The 27,892-nt window shown below is 31.7% G+C and overlaps 2 protein-coding genes across 5 annotated transcripts in view; both read left to right on the top strand.

The window, feature by feature from the left end:
- The first annotated feature begins 3 nt into the window (after positions 1 to 3).
- On the top strand, positions 4 to 12,622 carry LOC130444966 (ubiquitin-protein ligase E3B). The gene is made up of 15 exons (XM_056780366.1): positions 4 to 331; positions 386 to 863; positions 917 to 1,105; positions 2,415 to 2,606; positions 3,143 to 3,332; positions 3,510 to 3,755; positions 4,785 to 4,956; positions 6,326 to 6,444; positions 6,735 to 7,053; positions 8,206 to 8,489; positions 9,752 to 10,031; positions 10,095 to 10,224; positions 10,285 to 10,449; positions 10,502 to 10,613; positions 11,410 to 12,622. The coding sequence occupies exons 1-15, from the start codon at positions 171 to 173 to the stop codon at positions 11,580 to 11,582; spliced, it is 3,210 nt and encodes a 1,069-aa protein (XP_056636344.1). The 5' UTR covers positions 4 to 170; the 3' UTR covers positions 11,583 to 12,622.
- Positions 12,623 to 14,220: 1,598 nt separating this feature from the next.
- The window catches only part of LOC130444810 (serine/threonine-protein kinase NLK), an 82,032-nt gene continuing 68,360 nt past the window's right edge, over positions 14,221 to 27,892 (top strand). For 3 of the 4 annotated variants that reach the window (XM_056780072.1, XM_056780071.1, XM_056780070.1), the window contains exon 1: positions 14,221 to 14,802. In XM_056780072.1, the coding sequence (XP_056636050.1) occupies positions 14,582 to 14,802 (221 nt within the window). In that variant the 5' untranslated portion in view covers positions 14,221 to 14,581. The remainder of the gene's footprint in view (positions 14,803 to 27,892) is intronic. The other variant, XR_008909998.1, reaches the window with a different exon arrangement.

Genomic DNA, 27,892 nt, shown 5'->3' with positions numbered 1-27,892 from the left:
TGCAGCTGTCAAATAATGTCAATAACAAATAAATATCAACAAAGGGATAAAGACAATTAAAAATTTAAAAATAATTTCATAACGAATACATATTATCCTCTTATTCTTCAAAATGACGACATGATAATCAATTTTATTTTGTTAATTGTGTTAAACTAAATTTTCGAGACATGTTCCATAAAACGGAAAATTCCAAAGGTAATTTTTTAGAACAAACTAAAGCAGCGAGAGAGGAAAGAGCTTTAGAGAAAAAACGAGAAGTAGCAGCAACGTTAATTCAAGCACACGTACGAGGATGGTTACGTAGACTTCAGTTTACTAGAAGTATCTTGTAAATATTAAATTTTACATTACTAAAATTGTTTCTATATCTTGTATCTTTCAGGCGAGAATTTGACGAAGCCATCCCAAATGTACCCGAAGACGTATCTAAAATTCAGTATAAACCAGCAAATGAAATATTTCACCAGTCTTCAAAATTGATGCTGATATGGAATAAAGAAAGAGATAAAGACAGATTCGCTAAGTTATGTCGCTACCTAGTAGCTACTCTCGATAGCGATTCGCCAAAATTGAGTTACGTGGGGGCTGCTCTGAACAAAGAAACTGTGATAAGGTGGATTTCTCACATGAACGAAGTTTTATGGAAGTGTTGTATCTATTTGAATGATCTCAAACCTGAATTTACCAGTGATATGAAAAGTATTATGATGTTTTTGCATGTACTGGTTTCATTTACAAGTACAAAAACTTGGGTGGTGCTAAAAAATAAAAATATGGAATTATTGAAACCTGGCATGAATCAGCTGTGTGCCAATTTGATGGGACAGCTCTTCCATAAAGGATTCTATTTAGTTTTGAAGGTGATAACACAAAGTTTCTTTAAAAAATAAGATAACATGAAGGAAATTTTTAGGATTTACTTCTGAAGGGATTGGGAAAAATAAAAATAGCTCTTAAACACATATCTCTATCGGCTATACTTACACTTTCTTTGAGACCTCTTGTAGCGGCTAATTATTCAGATAAACTCACCACGATTTTTTTGATTAATATATTGTCTGTTCCTGGTTTAGTTCAGCACCTTCAAAATTTGTCACCGGAGGTTAGTTCTTTTTATACTGTACTTTCTAGAACCTTTTTTGAGATTTTTTCAATGTTTTCTATCAATATACCACATAATTACCTAAGGGGTAACTGTTCAATGAACAATATACTGATTATTGAAGGTTTTAGTCATTTCAGATGATTGTGAAGATATTTTATTACTAACTAACTAAAGAGATATTGGATGATTTTGAAAGATCCAAGTTGACTTTGAAATATTTTTCATGAATTTGAATGATGTTTTCATTTCTTGGGAGGCTTCTAGGTGATTTTACACAATTTCAAATGATTATAAGTATTTTTAAATAACTGACGAGTGATTTTAAATGATTTTGAATGATTGTGAGTAGTTTTGAATGACTGGACAGTATTTTTAAATAACTAGATTCCAGATGATTTTGGATGAATTTCACTCATATTTTTGTTACTTGACAGCCTTTAAATTCATTTTAGATGATTTTTAATGATTATGACTGTTTTTGGATGACTGCAGATTATTTTTGGATGACTAGGTGGGTTTTGAATGATTCTGAAAGACTCCAGATGCTTTTGAAAGTTTTTGGAACAATTTGAATAATGTTTCCATTACTTGGGACACTTTTAGATGATTTCAAATGATTATGAGTATTTTTGAATGACAGGAGAATATTTTTATATGACTGGAGAGATTTTGGATAATTTTTAAAGATCACAGATTACTTTGAAAGGTTTTACATGAAATTAAATGATGTTTTTCATTAGTTAGGAGACTTTTAGGTGATTTCACATGATTTCAAATGATTATGAGTGTTTTTAAATGACTAGAAAGTGATTTAAGATCATTTTGATTAATTGTGAGAGTTTTTGGATAGCCAGAGATGGCTATAGTTTCAAATGATTATGAAACATTTTGAATGATTCTGAAGAGTTTCAGATGATTATGAAACATTTTGATTGATTCTGAAGAGTTTCAGATTATTTTGAAACATTTTGATTGATTCTGAAGAGCTTTAGATGATTATAAAACATTTTTCGTGATTGTAAATATTTTTTATTATTTTCAAAAGATTTTTGCTAATTTCAAATGATACCAGAACAATTTCAGTATCATGCTCTTCATTATTTCATCATTTTGGGCTTTGAACGTTATTCCCTCAACGGTTACACTGTTTAACGTATTTTTTTCATAATCAATTTATTATCTTCAGACTTTAAAATAAATTCTCTAAATACAAAACTTTGGTTATAGAAAAACCGCATAAAACAGTGTAATTGTGACTATTGTTGTAGTGTTAACAAATTTTAATGATTTATTCTTGTGATTTAAGAGTATAACAACTCTTTCTAATCACAAAATATTTGGAAGAAGTTTGGAATTGCTTTCTAGTCAACAATCTATGAGGATAGTGTTTAATACCTTAGAAGGAAGCTACGCACTTTGTTTATTAGCTAATTTAATACAATTAGCTTACATTGAAAGATACAGTGTGCTCAACGAATTGTGCTTTCCTACATTTACTGTAAGTAAATTTTTTAATATTCAAATTATCAAGCATATTGAATATTCCTGTATTAAATGTAAAAAAATTCGTGTCCATATACCCTGACGGATATTAAATTACATCTATTTTGAATAAGGCGTTTATTTATCGATATTTGCGTGTGTAATGGCGACTAATTGAAATTTAAAATGATTTTACACATAAAAACTTGTGTTTCATTTAGAAAGTTTCGGATTTATTGACCTACCCTCGTATCTATTGTTGAAAAATCACGTTGTAAGGTCTTGATACCAATGCAAGCCAGGGTGCGACAGTTTTGTACATAAAAATGAACAGTTTTGAAATTTAAATTAATTTTATATACCAAAAGTTTTGTTACTCTCTTATCTATTATTGAAAAAAAAACTTTAAAAGGTTGCAATATCAACCAAAGCCATGCTACGACAGTTTTATACTTGAAAAACTAGTTTTTAATTTGTTTTATCGTTATTATACGGGGTGTTTTATAATACATTATAATTTATAAATATTAGAGGGCGATTTTTTGGTTGTAGGTTGTAGTAACAGGTTTGTTAGAGAGCTGTCAAAATTACGTCGTCAGTAAACAATCAACACTAACCCATTGGCATCCGGTTTTAGGTTGGTTCGCCCAACCTATGGATCAATCTTTACATGCCGCAATGCCTTACGTCAAAACACAATTACATTATCTATGGAATACGGAAATTATACAAATTATCCTCGGTATGTGACTAAAATACTGCCAGGTTTAAGGTTTCGTATTAAAAACAAGTTAATTTAGCGTTTTAGAGGGCGTCAAATCCATTTATCTAAGTCCCAATAACTTTCAATCGATAAATGGATACTACGAACTCGAAAAACGCCAAACTAACGTGTTTCTATTATGATCTCTATTTTAAGGTGATTCTCTATCAGAATTGGTGGTGGGTAGTGAACCTCCTTCGCAAATTATGAGTCCGGGTCAAACGGCATCGGGAGGCGCCAATTTCTTTAAAAAAGTATTGGAAAATAGGAGCCACAAAAATGCTACTCAAAAATCATACAGGGCTCTAGGTAGTCCGGAAGTCCATCGAATCGTTCTGATTTGTTCCTTATATCATACCGCTTTGAATACTCTAACGCAACTTCAACTCGACATTTTAACAGGTAAAACGACTTATCAAGGGCACCCAATAATAACCGGGATAGCATAAAATTGCTGCTGTTTTAGTGTTGAAAACGGTTTACACAAAAAAAGACTTGAGTTCATGAGTGCTTTTCTTATTTATGTTGAAAAAATTCGAAATCTTTTGCTTAAAATTCGTTAGCAATTGTTGTTGAGTGCTGAGTTGGAGTCCCAAAGGCGTAATTCATTTACTCAGGTTACAAATTATGAATTTTTCGAAATAATTCCGGTTATTATTGGGTCCTCCTTCTTATAAAGGAAAGTTCTGTATTTGGAAGTTATGTTTTTGATATTACCCCTTGTCCTGATCGGTTTGTTTACTCTACTATTTCAATTTGCTCAGAAAAACTCGAACAGGAATCGTGATACAATGCTTGAAAAGGTAAAAGAAGAATAGAAAGAAAAAGTATATCATAAGGAAGGAGAAGACATAAGAAAGAGAAAAGAAAAAACCTCAAGTGGAATGGAAATACCCAATTCCTGAAAAGGTAAAAGAAGCAAGACATGAGGAAGAAGGAAGGAAAAAACTTCAAATGGAATGAGAAGAAAAACAGATAACAGAAAGAAGTGGCTACAAGAAGAACCAGAATCGTCATTTAATGGCAGAAAAAGTAGAAGGAGAATAGAACAAAAAGTAAGGCATAAGGAAGAATAAAGTAAATACCCTCAAATGGAGCGAAAATTTTTAACTCCTTTCCTTAAGGTAGAAGGAAAATAGAAGGAGGAGTATGACATAAGGAAGGAGAATGGAAAAAACTTTGAATAGAATGAGAAAAAAAGCAGAAGACGGTAAAAATGGGTACAAGAAGAACCGGAATCGACCGACATCTAAAAACACAGAAGAAGAATTACAACAAGATAATTTGGTCGCTTATTAAGTCATATTCTCCAATATAAATTTATCACGAATAAAATATTTTTCCTTTTATTAACAATATTTGAAAAACCGGGTGACCTCACTAACATAACCTAAAAACGCGAATGTTTCAAACGATTGAAATTTTTTTTAGGGTTATGTTATCAAAACGGTATATTATACGATCTGTGGTTGTTCCTGTGTTCTTTAGGACCGAACTGCGGTATAAAACCGTTCCTAGATCATTTAGCTTTCAATACGAAATGTTCAGCGCCGGAATTTCAAATGTTACAGTTGTTCGCGGATTGTATGTCACATTATGTCACGTGAGTACTAATTTTAAATATTTCCTCCTGTCAATATTTCATTAATTTATAGGTTATGTTCATTTTCAAATAGTCATAATACAAATGGCGATTTTTGTTGTCTTTTTTTCGTAACAGTGGCAACAATGTAAAAATTTTTATGGGCGTCTTTGTCTATCTCATTAATATGTGAATAGTTTTGTCTTTTGTGTTTCAATGGCTCAATTGCATAACATCGTATTATCTTGTTTTGTGGTTTTAGTGTATGTGCTGGTGACAGTTTAGTGACATTTCCATAGAATTCGAAGAAAATGAGAGACATCATATTTCCTTTCACATATAAATACCAAAATTAAAAATTTAATTACAATAAATCATATGACCAATTTCATCTCCCGTACAATTTGAATGTATTTTACTCGTCATATACATATAAGTATTTGAAAGCTCAGGAATATATTAGAGTTAGTACACTTTCGTGGTTAATTGTGTCACAATCCCACTACGTAAACGGTCATTTTATATGTATAAATTCTTTGGGGCACGCTGCAGAAATGTCATTCTTATAATTTCGAAAAAACTGTTTTCATTCCTATTAATTTCTTTATAAATCTATATTTATACAAATCATACATCATTATTTTTATTTTTCCTGTATAATAATTTTATTATTAATTATTTCTTTATGAAATTATTTGACTGACATATAATCAAAAAATTATTTTTGTTTTTAAAAATTTGGAATCTACATGTCGCCTGTCACTTTAACGTTATGAAGCTCTTCATATCTTGATTTGATTAACTAGAAGCTGGTGCACTTTAATGCTGTGATGTTTATGGAACCTCCTACTTAGTTATCAGTCATACAAACTCGAATGGTTTAGCTGTTTTGAGTGTTTTTGTTTCTGGAGTTAATTATCAAGAAGTTGGAGTAGAATTCCAAGACTGATATACTCATGGAGCTTTTGATTCATCTTCACACTCATTTATCGCTCACAAAAACACAAATGGCTTAGTTCTTTTGAGTTTTTTTGTATCTGGAGTTGATTATTTAGCAACTGGAGCAGTATTTCAACGTTTGGATGCTTATAGATCATCTGGTTCAGCTTTGCATCTATTTATCTGTCACAACAACTCAAATGGTTTAGTCCTTTTGGGTATCTAGAGTTTATTGTTTATGAATTGTAATATTTTGAGGTTATAATGTTTGTTTAGCTCGTCATAATGTCATCTGCTATAGATTTGACTTTAGATTTTAGTATGTTTTTATGCATATTTTTGGGTGTAACACTATATGTTAGATTATACCTTCCTAAATCTGTTTATATATTAATAGTTTTCCTTGAAACATCTTCCAAAAATATTTCTCGTGGTTTTTTTATGGTTTTAGGATACTTGACGATATGGAAATGTACGAACAACAAAATCCTTTCAAACTAAATGACTTTATAATCATGTCGAATTTTTTAAATATTTTTTTATACAAAGCAGTGACGGGAAATTTATTTGGTAAGGTTTTTCCCAAATTTTCATAATTTTCTCCTTTTTACTTTCTATTTAAATACCCACTACTAACAAACCAAATTGTCGTTTTCATAACCTCCATCTTTTTTTCCTTTGGAACAAACCAAATGGTCCTTTACATAACCTCCAAACTTCCACGCTTTTTTCCTTTAGAACAAACCATAACCTTCAAACAACTTTCATCTTCTTTTCCTTCGGAACTCGTCCTTTTTCTATATACGTATTCAGTTATGCAGCTATCGAATATTCCGGTTAATTTTAATATGTATTCGTAGATTTCAAGACAATAAATAATAATTCATTGTTTAATTCTCTACATACGATCTTGATGCTTCTGTACAAGAGAGATTGTCGCAGAACGTACACGCCGCCCGGTCATTGGTTAATCAAAGATATCAAAGTGTCTTCTTTTATATCGGATTTAGAGAAAGGTCGACGAGCCCCTCAAATTCTCTTACAGACCATGCCGCACATCATACCGCACGAAGATAGAGTCAGACTTTTCAGAAAATATATCAGCAATGAAAAAACCGTCCTCGGTTTGACGGAATCGGCGTGCGCTTCCCCCCAATCGACGCTTATAACCGTCCACAGGTAGGAGTGATGTTAATATACAAAGTGGTTGAACGAAAAATTCGCTTTCGGTTTAGGTTTCATCAAAATTTTGTTATTTTTTCTCATTTTTCTAATTTTATACGCGTTTTGAGGTAATTTTCGTTGGATTCCTCCAAGTCAGTCCGTTTTTTACCTTTATTTACTATTAAGTTCTATTGAATGAAGTGTCCTAGAAACTTCTAGAAGAATTGGAACAATCTAAAACGTTCGATTTGAAACTATTATAGCACAACGAAAACTATCACGTTTCAAGTAATAAATTTTCATTGGTTCACTTGATTGCCTCAATGTTTCCGTTAGTTCTATTCATTAGAATTGTATTTCAATCTCTCATTCTTGTTTTACATTTTCTCTAATTTTGTCGTGTACAATTTGGTGAAGATCATTCTATGCAGTTTTCTTTAGGTCACTTGATTACCTTCTTTTTTTTTGGCAGTTCCATTTACTAAAAGTATATTTCAGTTTTTAAATTTTGTTCCCCATTTTTTCTAATTTTGTACGCATTTTGAAGTAATTTCGTTGGAATCCTCCGAGCCAGTTCTACTCTGTCGTTTTTCCCCTAATTCACTAGGACATTCTGTCAAGTTGTTTATTCTAGAATATAATAGAAAAATTAGAAAAATCTAGAACCTTCAATTTGAAAATATTGTAGCCCAACAAAAACTATCACGTTTCAAGTAATAAATTTTCATTGGTTCACTTGATTGCCTCAATTTTTCCGTTACTTCTATTCATTAAAGTTATATTTCAATTTTTCAAATTCATTTTCCACATTTTCCCCAATTTTGTGGAGATCATTCTAGCCAGTCCTACACTGTCATTTTCGTCTAATTTACTATGACATTCTGTCGAGCGGTTTTTTCTAGAATTTTCTAGAAGAATTGGAACAATCCAGAACTTTCGATTTGACAAGTTTCTGGTGATACGTTTTCATTGAGCCACTTGATTTATATAATTTTTTTCAAATTTAATTTATGATTTAACTGAATCATTGTAAATATTCTCCGAACAGGTCCGGTCCTACCGTTTATTTACATTACCAAGCAGATATTTGAATATTTCGTTTAACCATATCTAGAAATTTAGAATCTTGAATGGTCGATTCAAAAATAAGAATCGTAAAAATTGTAGGAATAGAATCGTGGAAGATGGTTATCGTCAATTGGCGCTTTTACCATCTCAGGGTCTAAAAGGTGTTATAAGGGTGAGATTTATCAACGAACAAGGTCTCGACGAAGCCGGTATCGACCAAGATGGAGTTTTTAAAGAATTTCTCGAAGAAAGTATCAAAAGAGTGTTCGATCCATCTTTGAATCTGTTCAAAGCTACCAGCGAAGAAAGGCTGTATCCATCACCTACGTCTTCTGTACAAGACAACCATTTGCAGCTGTTTGAATTCGTAGGGAGGATGTTGGGTAAATTTTTTTTTGTTTATTAATTTTTTTTCTATAAGTGTTTAGCCCGCCCCCAAAGCAGCATTAATTCACCCTATTTTTTATCTGTGAATTTCCCCGGGTTGATAAAAAATGGTTCATATATTTTTGTGTGAAATCTAATAAACTGAGGTTTATTAAAAAATTGTTTACCAATTGACAAAGAGTTACAAAATTTTCGAAATAGGCAAATTATGGCACCAATTTATGTATACCTTGTATAATTTTTTAAAAATATTTTCAAAAATGCTTGTTGTTCGGGCAAATTTTGAATATTTTCTGTTTTGATTATTTTTTCCTCCAACGTTTTTTCGGGATAGTACAATTCAGATCCAATTTTGATACACCCTATATATATATTTTTTAAATTTCCAAAAATTCTGCTCCAATTTTTGAATACCCTGTATAATTTCGAAAGAAGCTTCACGTGTTGTAATTCGGACAAATTTTGATCATTTATCGACCTGATACTGGGTGTTTCGTTTAAAGAATGCTGCTGTTGGAAGTAATCGAGTTACGTAATTTTTGAGATAGTCCATTTCAATTTTCAAAAATTTAGGAAGATTCAAGAGATACTCGATCCGATTCTTGTAATTTTTTGGATAATATAAATTTTTATTTTCAAAAAATATTCGAGATAATCAAATTTATCTCCAATTTTTTATTCAGTGCAGGAGTTGTGATTCAATCAAATTTTGATCATTTTTCGATTTGATACTGGGTGTTTCGATTAAAGAAAACTGATGTTTTTTAACTGGTTATTTTTGAATCCAAAAAATTAATTTTTTTGTCAACAAAGGCATCTGTCAAAATATTCAAACATGTGATAGGAACATTTTACACATATATGAAGTTTCAAATAAAAACCAAATCAATCAAGAGGAATAGAAAAATTCATAACTACTGGCCCATATACTCTTTAAATACTGCTGAAAAATGAGATACAGTTTTTTAATTTTGATTTATAACTACTGAATCAAAGATTCCTAAAATATTGCTGCGAAATGAGATACAGGGTGTCAGAGTTAAAGTTTTTAAACTTTGCCTCTATAACAAAGTAATAAGATGCTTCAAATAAAATTTGAACGAAATCCGTTAAAAAAATTTTAAAAATAATATTATATAGGGTGATTTATAACTACTGGATCAAAAATTCCTGAAATCTTGCTGTGAAATGAGATACAGGGAGTCAAAGTTGAAGTTTGTTAATTTTAACTTTCTCTATCTCATATATTCGTTTCCAGGTAAGGCCGTTTACGAAGGTATAGTAGTAGATGTACCCTTTGCTTCGTTTTTTCTGAGTCAAGTATCAGGTCAAACGGCTCAGGTATTATACAGTTGCGTAGATGAACTACCGTCTTTAGATCCGGAACTGTATAGAAGTTTGAGCTACGTCAAACATTACGAAGGCGACGTTTCAGATCTTGATCTCACCTTTAGCGTAGACGAAGACAGTATGGGAAAAATAGTTACCCATGAATTAGTACCCGGAGGCAAAGCCGTACAAGTGACTAACGAAAACAAGTCAGTAGATTTTACGTTTTGTCTCTTTTGATGTCGTTATTGAAAGTGGAATGTAATTTCCAGGATAAATTACATCCATTTGATGGCCCACTTCAGGATGCACGTTCAAATCAAGGACCAAACCGCCGCCTTCATCAGGGGGTTCCGATCGATCATAAACCCAGATTGGTTGACGTTATTTTCCACGCCCGAGGTGGGTAATGGAAATTTTTTCCACTCCAATCTTTTTTTTTTCATAAAAAAAATATTTTAGTTACAACGTTTAATATCCGGAGATAATGTCCCATTGGATTTGAAAGATTTAAGAAAGAATTGTCAATATTACGGGGGGTTCCACGATTCGCATCGAGTCATCGGGTGGTTATGGGATATATTGGAGAAGGATTTTAAAGAAGAAGAAAAAGGAATGTTCCTGAAGGTATTAGAATGATCAAAATTTGTTTTTTTTTGTAATGATTTTTTCGTTTTAGTTTGTTACAAGTTGTTCTAAACCGCCTTTATTGGGGTTTGCACATCTCGAACCACCGTTTTCTATTAGGTGTGTAGAGGTAGGGGATGACGAAGATACAGGAGACACTATAGGTACGTTTCCGAAATATGCCGTATGAATTTTTTATTACGATTAAAATTGTTTTATTTCATAATATGACAAGGTTTAATGGGGATAATTTTCGAATCTCGCGCTAAATTTAATTTAATTAATGTTTTAAAATCAAAATTTGATAAATTTCAATGGGAATAATTTTAAAAATTTACGCTTAAATCAAAATAAGACAGATTTTCATGGGAATAATTTTCGTAATTCGCTCTTAAACCAAAATCTGATCAATTTTAATGGGAACAATTCCCAAAATTCGCGATAAAATCAAAATATGACACATTTTCACGAGAATAATTTTCGAAATTCGATCTTAAATCAAAATCTGATCAATTTTAATGGTAATCATTTTCGAAATTCGCTCTAAAAGCATAATATGACGCATTTTAATGGGAATAATTTTTAAAATTCGCTCAAAATTAAAAAAAAATTGATACATTTTAATGGAAATAATTTCTAAAATTTAAAATTATAATACCTCACATTTTAATGGAAGAAAAGTTTGATCAATTTTAATGGGAATGATTCCCAAAAATTCGCGCTAAAATCAAAATTTGAAATATTTTGATGGTAATAAGTGTCAAGCTATGTTCTAAGTAATATTATAACGCATTTTGATGAGAATAATATTCAGAATTCGTGCTAAAATAAAATTTGATTAATTTTAATAGGAATAATTTTCGAAATTTACGGTAAACGATTTAATCATATCATGAATCGATAAACAAATTCATGTCAACGTAGACTGTTCTACTTCTTTTAATACCTTTGTAATTTCAGGTAGTGTTTTTAGGGGATTTTTTACTATAAGAAAAAAAGACCCTCAGAATCGTTTGCCGACTTCTTCGACTTGTTTTAATTTATTAAAACTGCCCAATTACCAGAAGAAGAGCACCCTACGTGAAAAATTGAGGTATGCAGTAACCTGCAATACCGGTTTCGAATTATCCTAGACTAGGGAAATTGTATGGCCATCTTTTTTCCACGATTTGTCACCACCGGACAACACCAACAAACAATTGATCGGTTTGATAAAATATCGAAAATTGACAACTTGATTAAATTAAAAGGGTAAAAATTGATTTTTCTTATTAACAACTTTCAAAAATCAAATGGGGTAGTTATAACCTTCAGAAAGGTGAGTAATTTCGTCAAGGGGATGTAGTTTCGTATAAAAAATTGTAGAATTTTCAGTTTTGCTTATAATCAAGTATAAAATTGATTTTTTCACTATTTATCATATCTTTAGGCTCTAAACTTCTCATAAGGATAATCGGCAGCTATTTTGACTCTTTTTATGGTGGAATGAATGATTTGATGATTTGGCCTTTGCCACTCGATTTTGAATCTATTTTCCATTTTTTCCCAATATTTTCAGCAGCTCGAAGGGATCTTTCTATATCTTCTTTAGTGACTAATTTGTGTTTGTTATTCTCCAATGTTATTCACAGCTCTTCGTACTTTTGTCCTTTTTCACTGGATTTTCAAAGCAGAATTGGAAGATCTTTCTCTTTTGATATCACCTGTTTCTCATTATTTCTGCTTTCTTCTCATTCTTCGGTGACTGATTTTGTCAATTTTCTCCCAATATCAACAGTTTTTCGTATATTTATTCTTTTTTACTTGATTTCCACTCTATTTTCCATTTTTTTTTCATTTTAAGCAGCTTAAAAGGAACTTTCTATATAGCTACTGTTTCCATTATTTCTGCTTTTTTCTCATTCTTTGGTGAATATTTCCAAACATACTTGGAGGATTTTCCAATATATTCTCTTAATATCATCTGTTTCTAACCATTTCTGCTTATGTCTGTCTAGTACACATCAGAATATTCTATATCTGCATACTACCAATGATAAGTTACAGAAAAAAGAAGACTAACATAACCAGTTGTTGTCAATTGGCGTTGTAAATATTTATCGAGAAGAATAATCATTTATTTATGTATGATGTATATTTGTAAATATTTTAGTAAATTTTCTATGTTTTCTGTGTTTTTCTTTATCACTTATTCCTTCATTTCATTATATCAACGCACAAGGTAAAAAAACAAAAAAAAGATTTGTTGGAAAATAGGAATGCGGAAGTTCAAACGTATAGTGAAAGAAGAATATCCTTGGAAAAAAGAAGAAATAATTTAACCAGAATTTATTTTTAACTAAAAAGTAAAGAAGTGGCAGTGAAATTAATGAAAATGATAGAAAAAACAAAAGGACGATAAGGAATTAAAATGAAATAAATGGCGTGTAAAAATATAATAATACGACAAAATGGTGAATAAAACAGATAATTCGGAATAGACATAACAAAATAATAAAGTATAACAAAAAACAAGATAAAGCAGCAAAAATTATAAAAAAAATTATTTTTTCCTCGTTTCTTATCACTCATAACCTTGATTTACTTCCCAAAATTTTCTGCTTTCAGATATTTCTTCTCTATTTCGAAAATGTGATATTCAGCAACATGTCTTCTCTCATATACTCTAGGATCCCATATGGCACATTTACCACGTACGTCAATTATCTTGTGTTCTATTATCGCTTCTGTCATCCGTATCGTAATCATAGAACTACAATTGATAATAGAGAGGAGCTTATTCAAATAATATATGTAATACTTCTATATAGACAGTTCTTTTGGGAATAAATGTCTCTACGTTACGGTGCCGACAATATTCATTATATCTCTCGTTCGAGACACTTTATCTCTACTGCGCATGCTTCATGCGCGCAAAACATGTACAGAGCTAAATGAAGCGCTCGGAGGAGAGAGAGAACGATACACAATTTATCTCACTTAGTCGGAACACCTTCCACTTTAGGAACTGTCCATACAGAAGTATTACATATATGGTACAATCCAGTTACATTCTTCTCTCTATATCTTTAATGTCAATTATATGATTGTGGTTCATCGTTTGTTTACGTCACGTGTATTATCTGTCATTTAATCACCTTTATGAATTCTCTTATTGTCTTTATTACCTGTTTTTGTTCATTTTTTGTAGTAGCTCGTTTTGTATAATTTGTCATTATTTATGTTTTTATACGCATTTCCGAAATGTTCCGAAAATTTGCTTCACCTGTATGTCATTACTCAACATTTCACAGTAGAAAATAAAGAAATCTTTCAAGCGATATATCACAACCCCATATTCAACAAAGTTGCACATGTCATTCGAGTTAGGTTATAATTATTCACTCTGTATATACTTTTAATCAGATTTTTAAGAATAAAAAAAGATTGTTATTGAAAATAATAACTACGTAAGTATTTATATCAGTTCGTTAAATGTTTTACGTAAATAATTATCAGTTGTTGTTGCATCTAATCTCCGTGGGAAACAATATTTTATTACTGCCATGATGTATGTAAAAATTTTTAAATCTCGTAAACAACTATGCATTGATAAAAGAAATTGTTTAAACAATCTATTAACCGAAATATGCGTTATTGCCTTGAAAACGTACAAGCGGAAAACAGACAATAAAACTACAATCAGCTGTTACACTGATACACCACGCAGGCGTACTACCGGTTCCTTGCTAGGGAACAAGCGATACTTCGGCATTGTTGCCATTTAAAATCAGTGTGCTACAAACAGCGGTAGGAGGTGTGTCGTGGCAGGTCTCCTCAAATAATCTTTTCTTTTTTTATTTATCCAAGCCTTCCTAGTTTACGTTTAGTTTTACAATTTCTACCGTGAAATTGCGTTTTGGACTGTGTTAACGATTTCTATTGTTTTAGTGAAGGAATTTAACGTAGTGTTTGGTCTTCAATAACGTGTAACGATTAATTTACTACGCGAAACTAGAGAATAGTGGTATAAATTACGTTTTCTGGGACTTAAATAACATAAATTAATATAATTGTAAGCAAAATATTTAGTGTAAAATGTTAACAGCGTAATAAGAAAGAAAAACTGTCGCATTGGGTGAATATATATTTGATGGCTGTGGCGGTTCCTAACTGCCACTCGAGGGTGTCAATGTCTGTCTCGATGAGCCTGATGCAGGGTACAGCCGGGCCTACGACCGGGGCAGGGCAACAAGGGGGCCTGCATGGGGCCCAACCCTACTATCATCCACAACACGCCGCAGCACCGGCCCATACACAGGAACAGGTCCAACCGGATAGACCCATTGGGTACGGAGCCTTCGGAGTTGTTTGGTAAGTTGAGAAATAGGATTGTGGGGCATTGGCGTAGGTGGACTCTATTCTAAATAGGCCTAATACATTTTATAAGATATTTAAAAGAACAATTTTTTGTGGTCAGTCCTTCTTAATAATCAGACATTAAGTGATTATCCATTACGTCGTAGTGTCAACAATATTGATGAAATTATTGAAAATTTGTTTGGGTTATTATATTAACATTTAAAATAGATTAAGGATTAGGCCCTTTTTGCTATCTAATGTTCAAATCTCATGTATAAAGTAGGTGTTTTTCTTTTACTTAATTTTATTATACCGTGAGGTTCTGAACTAAGGGCTAAATTCCTACCATTTTCTGTTCCTAACCAATGTGTGTTATCTTGGTGATACTGATAAGGATAATGGAAGGAATTTATTAAATTGGCATATTTTTATCTCTCTCCTCCTGTTAATTATGTGGCAGTTTGACGAATTTTATACAAGAGGACTCTAATTACGCTAATTATATTAGTATATTAATTATATTAGAAATTAGTTTTCTTTTATATTTTTCAAATTTTTTACATTTTGTATAATAATTTTTTTTTTTTATATTTTTTGAATTTTATTCGATTTTTTTTTAAATTTCCTATTTTTGTCTAAAGTTTTCTTGGGGTTTTTAACATTTTTAGGCTTTATCATAAATTTATCATTTTCCTTCCGTTTTTAAAAATGCTTTATTTTTTCGAATTAATCACAATTCTATCATTTTTCTTTGAAATTTGTCGTTTTCTACTTTATCTTGCTTCGCACTCGTTTTTTTTATAAAATTTTCAGATTTTCCTCATATTGTAGCAATTTCAGGGTATTTTTACAAATTTTCCGACGATTTGTCGTATTCCTCGAATTTTTTCAATCTACCTTGCTTTGCACTAGTAAAAGTTTTTTTACAAATTTTCCAATTTTTTTTATAAATTTTGCATTTCTTCGAATTTTCTAGGAATGATTTGGTTTTTCCTCATTTTGCCGCAATTTCAATTTTTTTTTACAAATTTTCTTACGATTTTTGGTATTTGACGAATTTTTGGGCAATTTCTTAGATTTCCTCGAAATTTCCAAGAATTATTGAGTTTATTTTATTTGTACAGCGTTATGACTGATCTTAGTATTCCAAAAAAACTTATGTCTTACGAAATAGACACTCGAACATACAAAGACGAAGGTAAAGGCAAATCAAAGAATATCAAAATGTTTCCAGACCAACACAGGACTAAAACAGGGATATCCTTTATCCACTATGTTATTCAATATAGTATTAAATAGGATACTACGTGAAATCAGTTTGAAGAGAACATGAACACTAAACGCAGCTACTTGCAAACGCAGACGATGTAGTAATTCTCTCAATATCGGTAATGACAACACCACAAAGGAAAAAAGAAAGAAAGAATAAGAAAAGGCAATGAGCTAAGAACAAGTTCAAAGTTATGTATATCTTGGGTTGGTTATCAAGGATAACGGTGACGAGGCAGGAAATCTAGAATCGAGGGAAAGTAAACAGTTGGGAGCGCCTAACACTATAATAACATCCCTAAAAATCTCCATAAATCGAATCTATTTGGAGAAGCAGAAAGCAAAATTATAAGATTTAAAAGAATATAGTGACTGGCCACATAGAAAGAATGCCAGATTTTCGAACAATAAAAAAATCATAGAACGAGGAAGAACAAAAAAAGGAAGACCAAGGAAAAGATGGTACGCAGAGGTGATGGAAGACTGGAAAACAAAAGCAAAAAAATAGGAAAGAGTGGAGGGGAATCACTTACATGCTATGGATCATTTTTGATATTTTCTCATATTTTTATAATTTTTTCTAAAAATTTACCTTTTTCCCTTTACCTTGCTTTGCACTCAAAAGTTTTTTTACGATTTTTTTCATTTTTTCCGATATTTTCCGTATTTCCTCGAATTTTTCAAAACTTATTTGGTTTTTCCTCATTTTTTTGCAATGTTAAGGTTTTTTCACAAATTTTACGACGATTTTTCGTATTTCACAAATTTTTTGACAATTTTCGATTGCTCGACTCTTGTCCCCTTTTTCAAAATTTTCTCCCATTTTTATTATTTTTTTCTAGAAGTTGGACGTTGTTCACTTTACCTTGCTTTGCAAGTTTTTTCACAAATTTTTCAGTTTTTTAAATTACCTTTTTACTTTTCTTGGAAAGTTCCGAGATTATTGTGATTTTTTCTCATTTTGTTTCTTACAAATTTTTGAACGATTTTTCTTATGTTTTAATCATTCATCCTAAAATTCATGAATTACTGTTTGCTTTGTACTTTCTGTACATAAATTTTCTTGTGGAAATTGGTAACGCTTCTCACTATGCCTGGAATTTTTACAGGTTTTCAAGACTTTTGGGATATGGGGAGAGTTGTTTACTATACTCTTTTGTTTATTAATTTTTGAATAAAATATTTTTTTTCCAAATATTTTGAACTGAAACAATTACACTCAACAACAAGTATTTTTGATAATTCTCTTGGTGAAAATATTGCAGGTAAATTAAATTTTCTCCAATCTTCAAGCATCTGGTATTAAATATAAACAAGATACGTTTCCGAATTGACACCTTGTATATGTGAGTTTTTGAAAGTATTGAAAGCCGTAATTAGGTACAAATACATAGTATATTACTTTGAATAATTTTTGAATCATCTAGATGCAGAAGTTGATCCTTGAAATTTGTTCTAAATTCGGAATTTAATACGAACTCAAGTTCATTGACCTAATTTATCTACAAAGATATAAGTATGTTCTAAATTTACACATGTTACAATGTATTACGAATTTAAATATCAAGTAGACTCTGATAGTTTTCCACGTTTTCTTTCAACGTTTCCTCTTGAACAACTAAAATCATTTTTCCCTGCTTAGATCCAATAATTTAACATCATCTTCTATTTATAAGAAATATATTTGTGGTTGGAATCAATGAAACTAATACATAGTTCAACAGAAATTTGTATTTTTATATTGAGTGTGTCAAAAAAACTTGTTATTTTGTGAAAACAAACACCCTATATATTTTGTATACATATATTAGCTTATGCAATATGTATTTATAGTAAATATAAACTATTTTGAAGTGTGTAACTCAAAATTGGGCATTAAAATTCATATATTTGCGAAGGAATAAGTGCATTCGTATTACGAGGGTAGTGCCAAAAGTTATCTCGTATTTCTTGTGTTATTTACATATAAAAATTGACATTGTTAATAGAAGCAGTGAGTAGATCAACAAAATTTTGATTTGTATGTCTTCTTCACCTTTGCTTCGTAGGCTTAAGTATCTTGAGTTGAAATAATATCAGTACTTTTGAGGTTTTTTTGAGTCGCAGACCCGTGGCTTCCAGTCACCTGTTTCGAAAACCGTTTCCAGCTCTTCTTTGTATGAAATCGTCGGAAATGAGAATCGGGAAAACAGAAATTCTCATCTGCCTGGTTTCCTGGATAAATTATCTTCATAGTTCATAGTAACATTGTGGGCGACCAAGGGGCCGTTAAGCACATAGACCTCCAGATAGGCCCGTCGCGCCCCACTTGACGTTACCAAAGGCCGATGTCCTTTGAGAAGCCAATCAGGCACTATGGTTTGAACCCTTTGATGTCATTAGTCAAGCTGTGAGATTTTCCCATGTGTCCAGCTCTCGTGTGAGTGCAGTTTCATTTTCCTACATGCACCAGCGGCATTGCAGCGAGACACACAATGTGTACCTTTGCTTACCTCATGTCAGGTGTCTATTCATCTCTACTGAGCCTGCCTTGCAAATAGACAGTTAAGAGATGCGATAGCAACACTTTTAGTTGCACCAAGGATGCGTTCTGGGTCCATTAAACAAATTATCTTATTGTCAACGGCTTTTCGGTCATAACCACCGATTTTTGGGATTCCAAAGGAAATCTCAATTTATTATTTAGGAAAATTTTCGCTAATATGACTACATTTTTCAAAAGAAGATCTTGTTCGTGAGAAAAATCATTTTGTAATTAAAAGTGCCGCTAGAAATATCGTGTTACGGTAACTTGGCCAGCGTTTTTTTGGGGGAGAAATGACCATGGATAAACCTTGAAAATGATGTCATGAGCCGTATTAAAAATAGCGTTTCAATAATAGTATGACAAAATACACCACATCGTCTATTTAATTAGATTTCTATTTTAAAGGTCGAGTTCAAAGATAAACATTGACAATATTATTAGCAAAATTCGTAAGCGTAGTTAAGGTCGAATATATTTGGCATAGGAAAATAGAGATAAAGTTTGTTAAATTAACATTCATAAAACTAAATTGGTTATAGCGAAATAAATATATACAGTGTGTCTTATTAAGAAAATGCAAACACCTATGTATAAAAATAAATGGAAAGAGCTGGTGAGGAAGCTGAAAGTCGGCCTCCTAACTACTTTGAACATATGGCATCCCCTCGTAATAATAAATCTCTTTTTCTACATTTGTTAGTACTTTTACTCTCCACATTAAATTATAAAAATTGTTAAGTAACAGAATAATTTAAAAAAAAATCGTTTCATAAAAAAAAAGAAGCGTCGCGGTTGGTAATTACCAATACAACAGATAAAAAAAATACCATCGCGGTTGCTTAGGATGTACCCAGCTTTGTAAAAAAGGATGGCCAGCTGTTATTTTATGAGCAGGTGGTTCCACATCTGTCTATCGAACCTAAGGACCGGACCAACTTGATTATCGACAGTCAGATGTATCTTCTCCCATAACTAGTAACTGTATCCATGATATTTTGATACATTTTTATATAAGGTGGTTCAGAACTATTTATATTTCTAGAGCTTAACTGTTTCAAATCGTTTTTACGAGTATACTGTTTTATAATTTCTTTTTGAATAAAATTCACACCAAATATGCCAAATAAAGTGAAAAACAAACTGTTATTTGTTTTGAGAAAATATGTTTTTGAAAACCAAGCCGTTATTCGTCTATGGTAACTGTTTTTTTTTCTTTCAAAAAATCGTCATTTGTATCCAGAAAATGTTTGTTTTTAAACCAACCGTTATGCGTCTTTAGAAGACCCTCCTTCCCAAAAACAAATTGTCGATAGTTTTGATATGGGTGCTTTTTTGAAAAAGTCTTTAGAAACTGTATGTTTCAAAGACAAATCGTCATTTGTCTAAGAAAACATTCTTCCTAAAATAAAACCGTCGTGTTTTTTGAAAGCCTTTAGAAGCTTTTCTTTAAGAACACACCGTCTTTGGAAACTCTCCTTTTCAAAAATAAACCAGCAAACTGCCCCTTTTTGAAAACAAATCGAAATTTATCTTCAAAAGACCTTGCTTCTCAAAATCAAATCCAAGTTTGTTTTTAGAAGATCCTCCTTCTTAAAAATAAAACGTCATTTGTCTATAGAAGACTGTCCTTCACAAAAAAAAACGTCATTTGTTTTTCGAAAGCCTTTAGAAGCTTTTCTTTAAGAACACACCGTCTTTGGAAACTCTCCTTTTCAAAAATAAACCAGCAAACTGCCTCTTTTTGACAACAAATCAAAATTTATCTTTAGAAGATCCTCCTTCTTAAAAACAGACCGACATTTGTCTTTAGAAGACCCTTCTTAAAAATAAATTAACATTTGTCTATAGAAGATCCTCCTTCTTAAAAATAAATCGTCATTTGTCTATAGAAGACTGTCCTTCACAAAAAAAAACGTCATTTGTTTTTCGAAAGCCTTTAGAAGCTTTTTTTTGAAGAACACACCGTCTTTGGAAACTCTCCTTTTCAAAAATAAACCAGCAAACTGCCTCTTTTTGACAACAAATCAAAATTTATCTTTAGAAGATCCTCCTTCTTAAAAATAGACCGACATTTGTCTTTAGAAGACCCTTCTTAAAAATAAATTAACATTTGTCTATAGAAGATCCTCCTTCTTAAAAATAAATCGTCATTTGTCTATAGAAGACTGTCCTTCACAAAAAAAAACGTCATTTGTTTTTCGAAAGCCTTTAGAAGCTTTTTTTTGAAGAACACACCGTCTTTGGAAACTCTCCTTTTCAAAAATAAACCAGCAAACTGCCTCTTTTTGACAACAAATCAAAATTTATCTTTAGAAGATCCTCCTTCTTAAAAATAGACCGACATTTGTCTTTAGAAGACCCTTCTTAAAAATAAATTAACATTTGTCTATAGAAGATCCTCCTTCTTAAAAATAAATCGTCATTTGTCTATAGAAGACTGTCCTTCACAAAAAAAAACGTCATTTGTTTTTCGAAAGCCTTTAGAAGCTTTTCTTTAAGAACACACCGTCTTTGGAAACTCTCCTTTTCAAAAATAAACCAGCAAACTGCCTCTTTTTGACAACAAATCAAAATTTATCTTTAGAAGATCCTCCTTCTTAAAAACAGACCGACATTTGTCTTTAGAAGACCCTTCTTAAAAATAAATTAACATTTGTCTATAGAAGATCCTCCTTCTTAAAAATAAATCGTCATTTGTCTATAGAAGACTGTCCTTCACAAAAAAAAACGTCATTTGTTTTTCGAAAGCCTTTAGAAGCTTTTCTTTAAGAACACACCGTCTTTGGAAACTCTCCTTTTCAAAAATAAACCAGCAAACTGCCTCTTTTTGACAACAAATCAAAATTTATCTTTAGAAGATCCTCCTTCTTAAAAACAGACCGACATTTGTCTTTAGAAGACCCTTCTTAAAAATAAATTAACATTTGTCTATAGAAGATCCTCCTTCTTAAAAATAAATTGTCATTTGTCTATAGAAGACTGTCCTTCACAAAAAAAAACGTCATTTGTTTTTCGAAAGCCTTTAGAAGCTTTTCTTTAAGAACACACCGTCTTTGGAAACTCTCCTTTTCAAAAATAAACCAGCAAACTGCCTCTTTTTGACAACAAATCAAAATTTATCTTTGGAAGATCCTCCTTCTTAAAAACAGACCGACATTTGTCTTTAGAAGACCCTTCTTAAAAATAAATTAACATTTGTCTATATAAGATCCTCCTTCTTAAAAATAAATCGTCATTTGTCTATAGAAGACTGTCCTTCACAAAAAAAAACGTCATTTGTTTTTCGAAAGCCTTTAGAAGCTTTTCTTTAAGAACACACCGTCTTTGGAAACTCTCCTTTTCAAAAATAAACCAGCAAACTGCCTCTTTTTGACAACAAATCAAAATTTATCTTTGGAAGATCCTCCTTCTTAAAAACAGACCAACATTTGTCTTTAGAAGACCCTTCTTAAAAATAAATTAACATTTGTCTATATAAGATCCTCCTTCTTAAAAATAAATCGTCATTTGTCTATAGAAGACTGTCCTTAACAAAAAAACGTTATTTGTTTTTCGAAAGCCTTTAGAAGCTTTTCTTTAAGAACACACCGTCTTTGGAAACTCTCCTTTTCAAAAATAAACCAGCAAACTGCCTCTTTTTGACAACAAATCAAAATTTATCTTTGGAAGATCCTCCTTCTTAAAAACAGACCAACATTTGTCTTTAGAAGACCCTTCTTAAAAATAAATTAACATTTGTCTATATAAGATCCTCCTTCTTAAAAATAAATCGTCATTTGTCTATAGAAGACTGTCCTTAACAAAAAAACGTTATTTGTTTTTCGAAAGCCTTTAGAAGCTTTTCTTTAAGAACACACCGTCTTTGAAAACTCTCTTTTTCAAAAATAAACCAGCAAACTGCCTCTTTTTGACAACAAATCAAAATTTATCTTTAGAAGATCCTCCTTCTTAAAAACAGACCGACATTTGTCTTTAGAAGACCCTTCTTAAAAATAAATTAACATTTGTCTATAGAAGATCCTCCTTCTTAAAAATAAATCGTCATTTGTCTATAGAAGACTGTCCTTCACAAAAAAACGTCATTTGTTTTTCGAAAGCCTTTAGAAGCTTTTCTTTAAGAACACACCGTCTTTGAAAACTCTCTTTTTCAAAAATAAACCAGCAAACTGCCTCTTTTTGAGAACAAATCAAAATTTATCTTTAGAAGATCCTCCTTCTTAAAAACAGACCGACATTTGTCTATAGAAGATCCTCCTTCTTAAAAATAAATCGTCATTTGTCTATAGAAGTCTGTCCTTCACAAAAAAACGTCATTTGTTTTTCGAAAGCCTTTAGAAGCTTTTCTTTAAGAACACACCGTCTTTGGAAACTCTCCTTTCCAAAAATAAACCAGCAAACTGCCTCTTTTTGACAACAAATCAAAATTTATCTTTAGAAGATCCTCCTTCTTAAAAACAGACCGACATTTGTCTATAGAAGATCCTCCTTCTTAAAAATAAATCGTCATTTGTCTATAGAAGACTGTCCTTCACAAAAAAACGTCATTTGTTTTTCGAAAGCCTTTAGAAGCTTTTCTTTAAGAACACACCGTCTTTGAAAACTCTCTTTTTCAAAAATAAACCAGCAAACTGCCTCTTTTTGAGAACAAATCAAAATTTATCTTTAGAAGATCCTCCTTCTTAAAAACAGACCGACATTTGTCTATAGAAGATCCTCCTTCTTAAAAATAAATCGTCATTTGTCTATAGAAGTCTGTCCTTCACAAAAAAACGTCATTTGTTTTTCGAAAGCCTTTAGAAGCTTTTCTTTAAGAACACACCGTCTTTGGAAACTCTCCTTTCCAAAAATAAACCAGCAAACTGCCTCTTTTTGACAACAAATCAAAATTTATCTTTAGAAGATCCTCCTTCTTAAAAACAGACCGACATTTGTCTATAGAAGATCCTCCTTCTTAAAAATAAATCGTCATTTGTCTATAGAAGACTGTCCTTAACAAAAAAACGTCATTTGTTTTTCGAAAGCCTTTAGAAGCTTTTCTTTAAGAACACACCGTCTTTGAAAACTCTCTTTTTCAAAAATAAACCAGCAAACTGCCTCTTTTTGACAACAAATCAAAATTTATCTTTAGAAGATCCTCCTTCTTAAAAACAGACCGACATTTGTCTTTAGAAGACCCTTCTTAAAAATAAATTAACATTTGTCTATAGAAGATCCTCCTTCTTAAAAATAAATCGTCATTTGTCTATAGAAGACTGTCCTTCACAAAAAAAAACGTCATTTGTTTTTCGAAAGCCTTTAGAAGCTTTTCTTTAAGAACACACCGTCTTTGGAAACTCTCCTTTTCAAAAATAAACCAGCAAACTGCCTCTTTTTGACAACAAATCAAAATTTATCTTTGGAAGATCCTCCTTCTTAAAAACAGACCAACATTTGTCTTTAGAAGACCCTTCTTAAAAATAAATTAACATTTGCCTATATAAGATCCTCCTTCTTAAAAATAAATCGTCATTTGTCTATAGAAGACTGTCCTTAACAAAAAAACGTTATTTGTTTTTCGAAAGCCTTTAGAAGCTTTTCTTTAAGAACACACCGTCTTTGAAAACTCTCTTTTTCAAAAATAAACCAGCAAACTGCCTCTTTTTGACAACAAATCAAAATTTATCTTTAGAAGATCCTCCTTCTTAAAAACAGACCGACATTTGTCTTTAGAAGACCCTTCTTAAAAATAAATTAACATTTGTCTATAGAAGATCCTCCTTCTTAAAAATAAATCGTCATTTGTCTATAGAAGACTGTCCTTCACAAAAAAACGTCATTTGTTTTTCGAAAGCCTTTAGAAGCTTTTCTTTAAGAACACACCGTCTTTGGAAACTCTCCTTTCCAAAAATAAACCAGCAAACTGCCTCTTTTTGACAACAAATCAAAATTTATCTTTAGAAGATCCTCCTTCTTAAAAACAGACCGACATTTGTCTATAGAAGATCCTCCTTCTTAAAAATAAATCGTCATTTGTCTATAGAAGACTGTCCTTAACAAAAAAACGTCATTTGTTTTTCGAAAGCCTTTAGAAGCTTTTCTTTAAGAACACACCGTCTTTGAAAACTCTCTTTTTCAAAAATAAACCAGCAAACTGCCTCTTTTTGAGAACAAATCAAAATTTATCTTTAGAAGATCCTCCTTCTTAAAAACAGACCGACATTTGTCTATAGAAGATCCTCCTTCTTAAAAATAAATCGTCATTTGTCTATACAAGACTGTCCTTCACAAAAAAACGTCATTTGTTTTTCGAAAGCCTTTAGAAGCTTTTCTTTAAGAACACACCGTCTTTGAAAACTCTCTTTTTCAAAAATAAACCATCAAACTGCCTCTTTTTGAGAACAAGTCAAAATTTATCTTTAGAAGATCCTCCTTCTTAAAAACAGACCGACATTTGTCTTTAGAAGACCCTTCTTAAAAATAAATTAACATTTGTCTATAGAAGATCCTCCTTCTTAAAAATAAATCGTCATTTGTCTATAGAAGACTGTCCTTAACAAAAAAACGTCATTTGTTTTTCGAAAGCCTTTAGAAGCTTTTCTTTAAGAACACACCGTCTTTGGAAACTCTCCTTTCCAAAAATAAACCAGCAAACTGCCTCTTTTTGACAACAAATCAAAATTTATCTTTAGAAGATCCTCCTTCTTAAAAACAGACCGACATTTGTCTTTAGAAGACCCTTCTTAAAAATAAACTAACATTTGTCTATCGAAGATCCTCCTTAAAAATAAATCGTCATTTGTCTATAGAAGACTGTCCTTCACCAAAAAACGTCAGTTGTTTATAAAAACTGCTTTTCTGAAAAACAAACCATTTATGATACTTAGAAACTGCCTGTTTCGAAAACAAAACGTCATATGTTTTAAGAAACTGCCTTTCTTTAAGAACAAACCCACTTTTTTCTTCAAAAGACTTCTCAAAATCAAATCGACATATGTCTATAGAAGATCCTCCTCCTCAAAAACAGACCGACATTTATCTTTAGAAGACCCCTTTTTCTTAACAGACATTTCTCTATAAATGAAAAACAAATCATTAATGGACTCTAGAAACGGTCTTGTCCAAAAACAAACTGATATTTGTTTAATTCCTAAGAGTCCATAAGATCGTACCATTGACGAGGTCGGTGGTTCAGCTCAAATAAACTTCGAGGAAAAATGATAACAAGAATAAATTGACTTTACGATAACAATAGAAGTCGACAAATTGATAAACATTTTCTCGTTATCGTCTTTTCATTATTTATATTTATATTTAATACATTACGTATATCAGAACTTGTAAGAAGATGCCCAAATGAACGTTTAAATGGCCCAAAAAACTTTTGGTGACATGACATTTCAGAATTTTAGTTTTTATCTCAATATGTTGAAAGATACTCAAAAACCAGGTGTACTGTAAACAAACTATGAGACTATTTGGAGAAATGAAAATTATACGAGGATGTATTGATATCTAGTTAGTCTAGATCAGTTCCATGCATAAGCAAAATATTGCGTTACCATTGCAACGAACAATAACTTATTAGAAGTGTCAGTGTAAAGTTTGACGTCAAAAAAGTAAACCAGAATTACGCAATAAATTGAAAGATAAAAGATGTCCACCGAAATTGTCAAAATCGAAGAATTGGGGTATCGAGCCATCATCAGTACCTGTATTTAAAAGGGTTGAGAGGTAAGCAGATTTATGAAGATATGCTTAATACCCTTGGTGATCAATATACTTCGTATGTGACCGTGAAAAGTTGGACTACAAGCTTCAAAAGAGGTACATTTTCCATTGAAGATGATGACCGATCGGAAAGGCCAGTTTCTGTGTCAGTTCCCGAAAATATCGATGCAGTTTATGACATGATTTTATCAGACCGTCGAATTGGGCTAAAACGGATATCTGAAGCAATGAATATTTCATTCGAACGCGTCCATTATATGTTCACGTCAATTTGGACATGAATTGCTGCAAAATGGATCCCCAAATGTTTGAATGTTGACCAAAAGGGTGCAAAGGTAGAAGCATCGCGTTCGATCGGTGCTCGATTTGAAAACGATGTAGACTTCTTAAATCGAATTGTTACAGGCGATGAGACTTGGGTACATTTCTGGTTCTCCAAGACCTAAAGAAGTTTCGTGTCCAAAAATCTGCTGGAAAAGTTCTTGCTTTTATTTTTTGGGGATTGCCATGGAGTAATCATGATTGATTTTTTAGATAAGGGTGTAGAACAATAACTGGAGATTACTATTGTTTATTACTGACCACTCTACGGGAAAAAATTAAAGAGAAAAGACGCGGAAAGCTATCCAAAGATGTTTTGCAAGACAACGTCCCTGCACAGAAATCTCATGTTGCCATGCAAAAAATTACTAGAACACCCTCCTTATTGACCAGATTTGGCTCCGTCCAACTATCATCTCAACAGTAAAAAAGTTTAAAGGGTCGTAAATTTTCTTCCAACGAGGAGATAATAAAAGCTGTGGAGGTCTGGTTTGCAGAAACATTTTTTTTGCAAGTTCTAGAGACGTTGCAGATTCGCTGTAATAAATGTATCCAATTAAGAGGAGAATATGTCGAGTAATAAAATATTTTGATATTGAAATTTTGTTTGGTTCTATAGTAGGCTAAGAATTTTTCAATATATCCTCGTACATATTATTTGATATTTAAATCACTTTCGATAGTTACAATAATCGTTTGCTAACGTCTTAACAATGATTCTCAATGAAATTTAATCGTGAATTATGATGTGGGAGTTTCTGAACGTTTTACGGCTTATCATTAAAAATGTTTGAAACAAAAGAATGTATAGGTTATAAATAAAACAGCTGACTCATTAAGTGAGGACAGGTATACGTTACAACACCTATGAGTCTATTTAACTAACGGTAATAAACAACACAAGAATGATATCGTATGTGCCGATATAGGATATTGAATAGAATTTTAATTTTTATGAGAAAAATCTTTCGCTTCGTCACGTCTTGTATGAAAATTTGGCATTAAACTTGACTCATCATCTTCATCCAATTCTATATTACTCTACACGATGTGGGCGTTCTTCTTTAAGTATATTGATGGAAAACTAGCACCTCATGTTCACTTTTGGATTTTAGAAATACGATGATTGGTACTTGAATTAGATAGACAAATAAAAACAAATATTCATAATTGTATATGTTTTCCTAAATATTCCCCATTAACAGTCTTATCATACTAGCGGTTTGCGAGCGGCAGCGGGGAGGAGCAGTCGCGCATCGAATGCACCGCGAACACGCC

Source organism: Diorhabda sublineata, chromosome 6 (genome assembly GCF_026230105.1).
Source record: "Diorhabda sublineata isolate icDioSubl1.1 chromosome 6, icDioSubl1.1, whole genome shotgun sequence".
Taxonomy (NCBI): domain Eukaryota; kingdom Metazoa; phylum Arthropoda; class Insecta; order Coleoptera; family Chrysomelidae; genus Diorhabda; species Diorhabda sublineata.
This window is presented reverse-complemented; position numbering and strand designations above follow the sequence as displayed.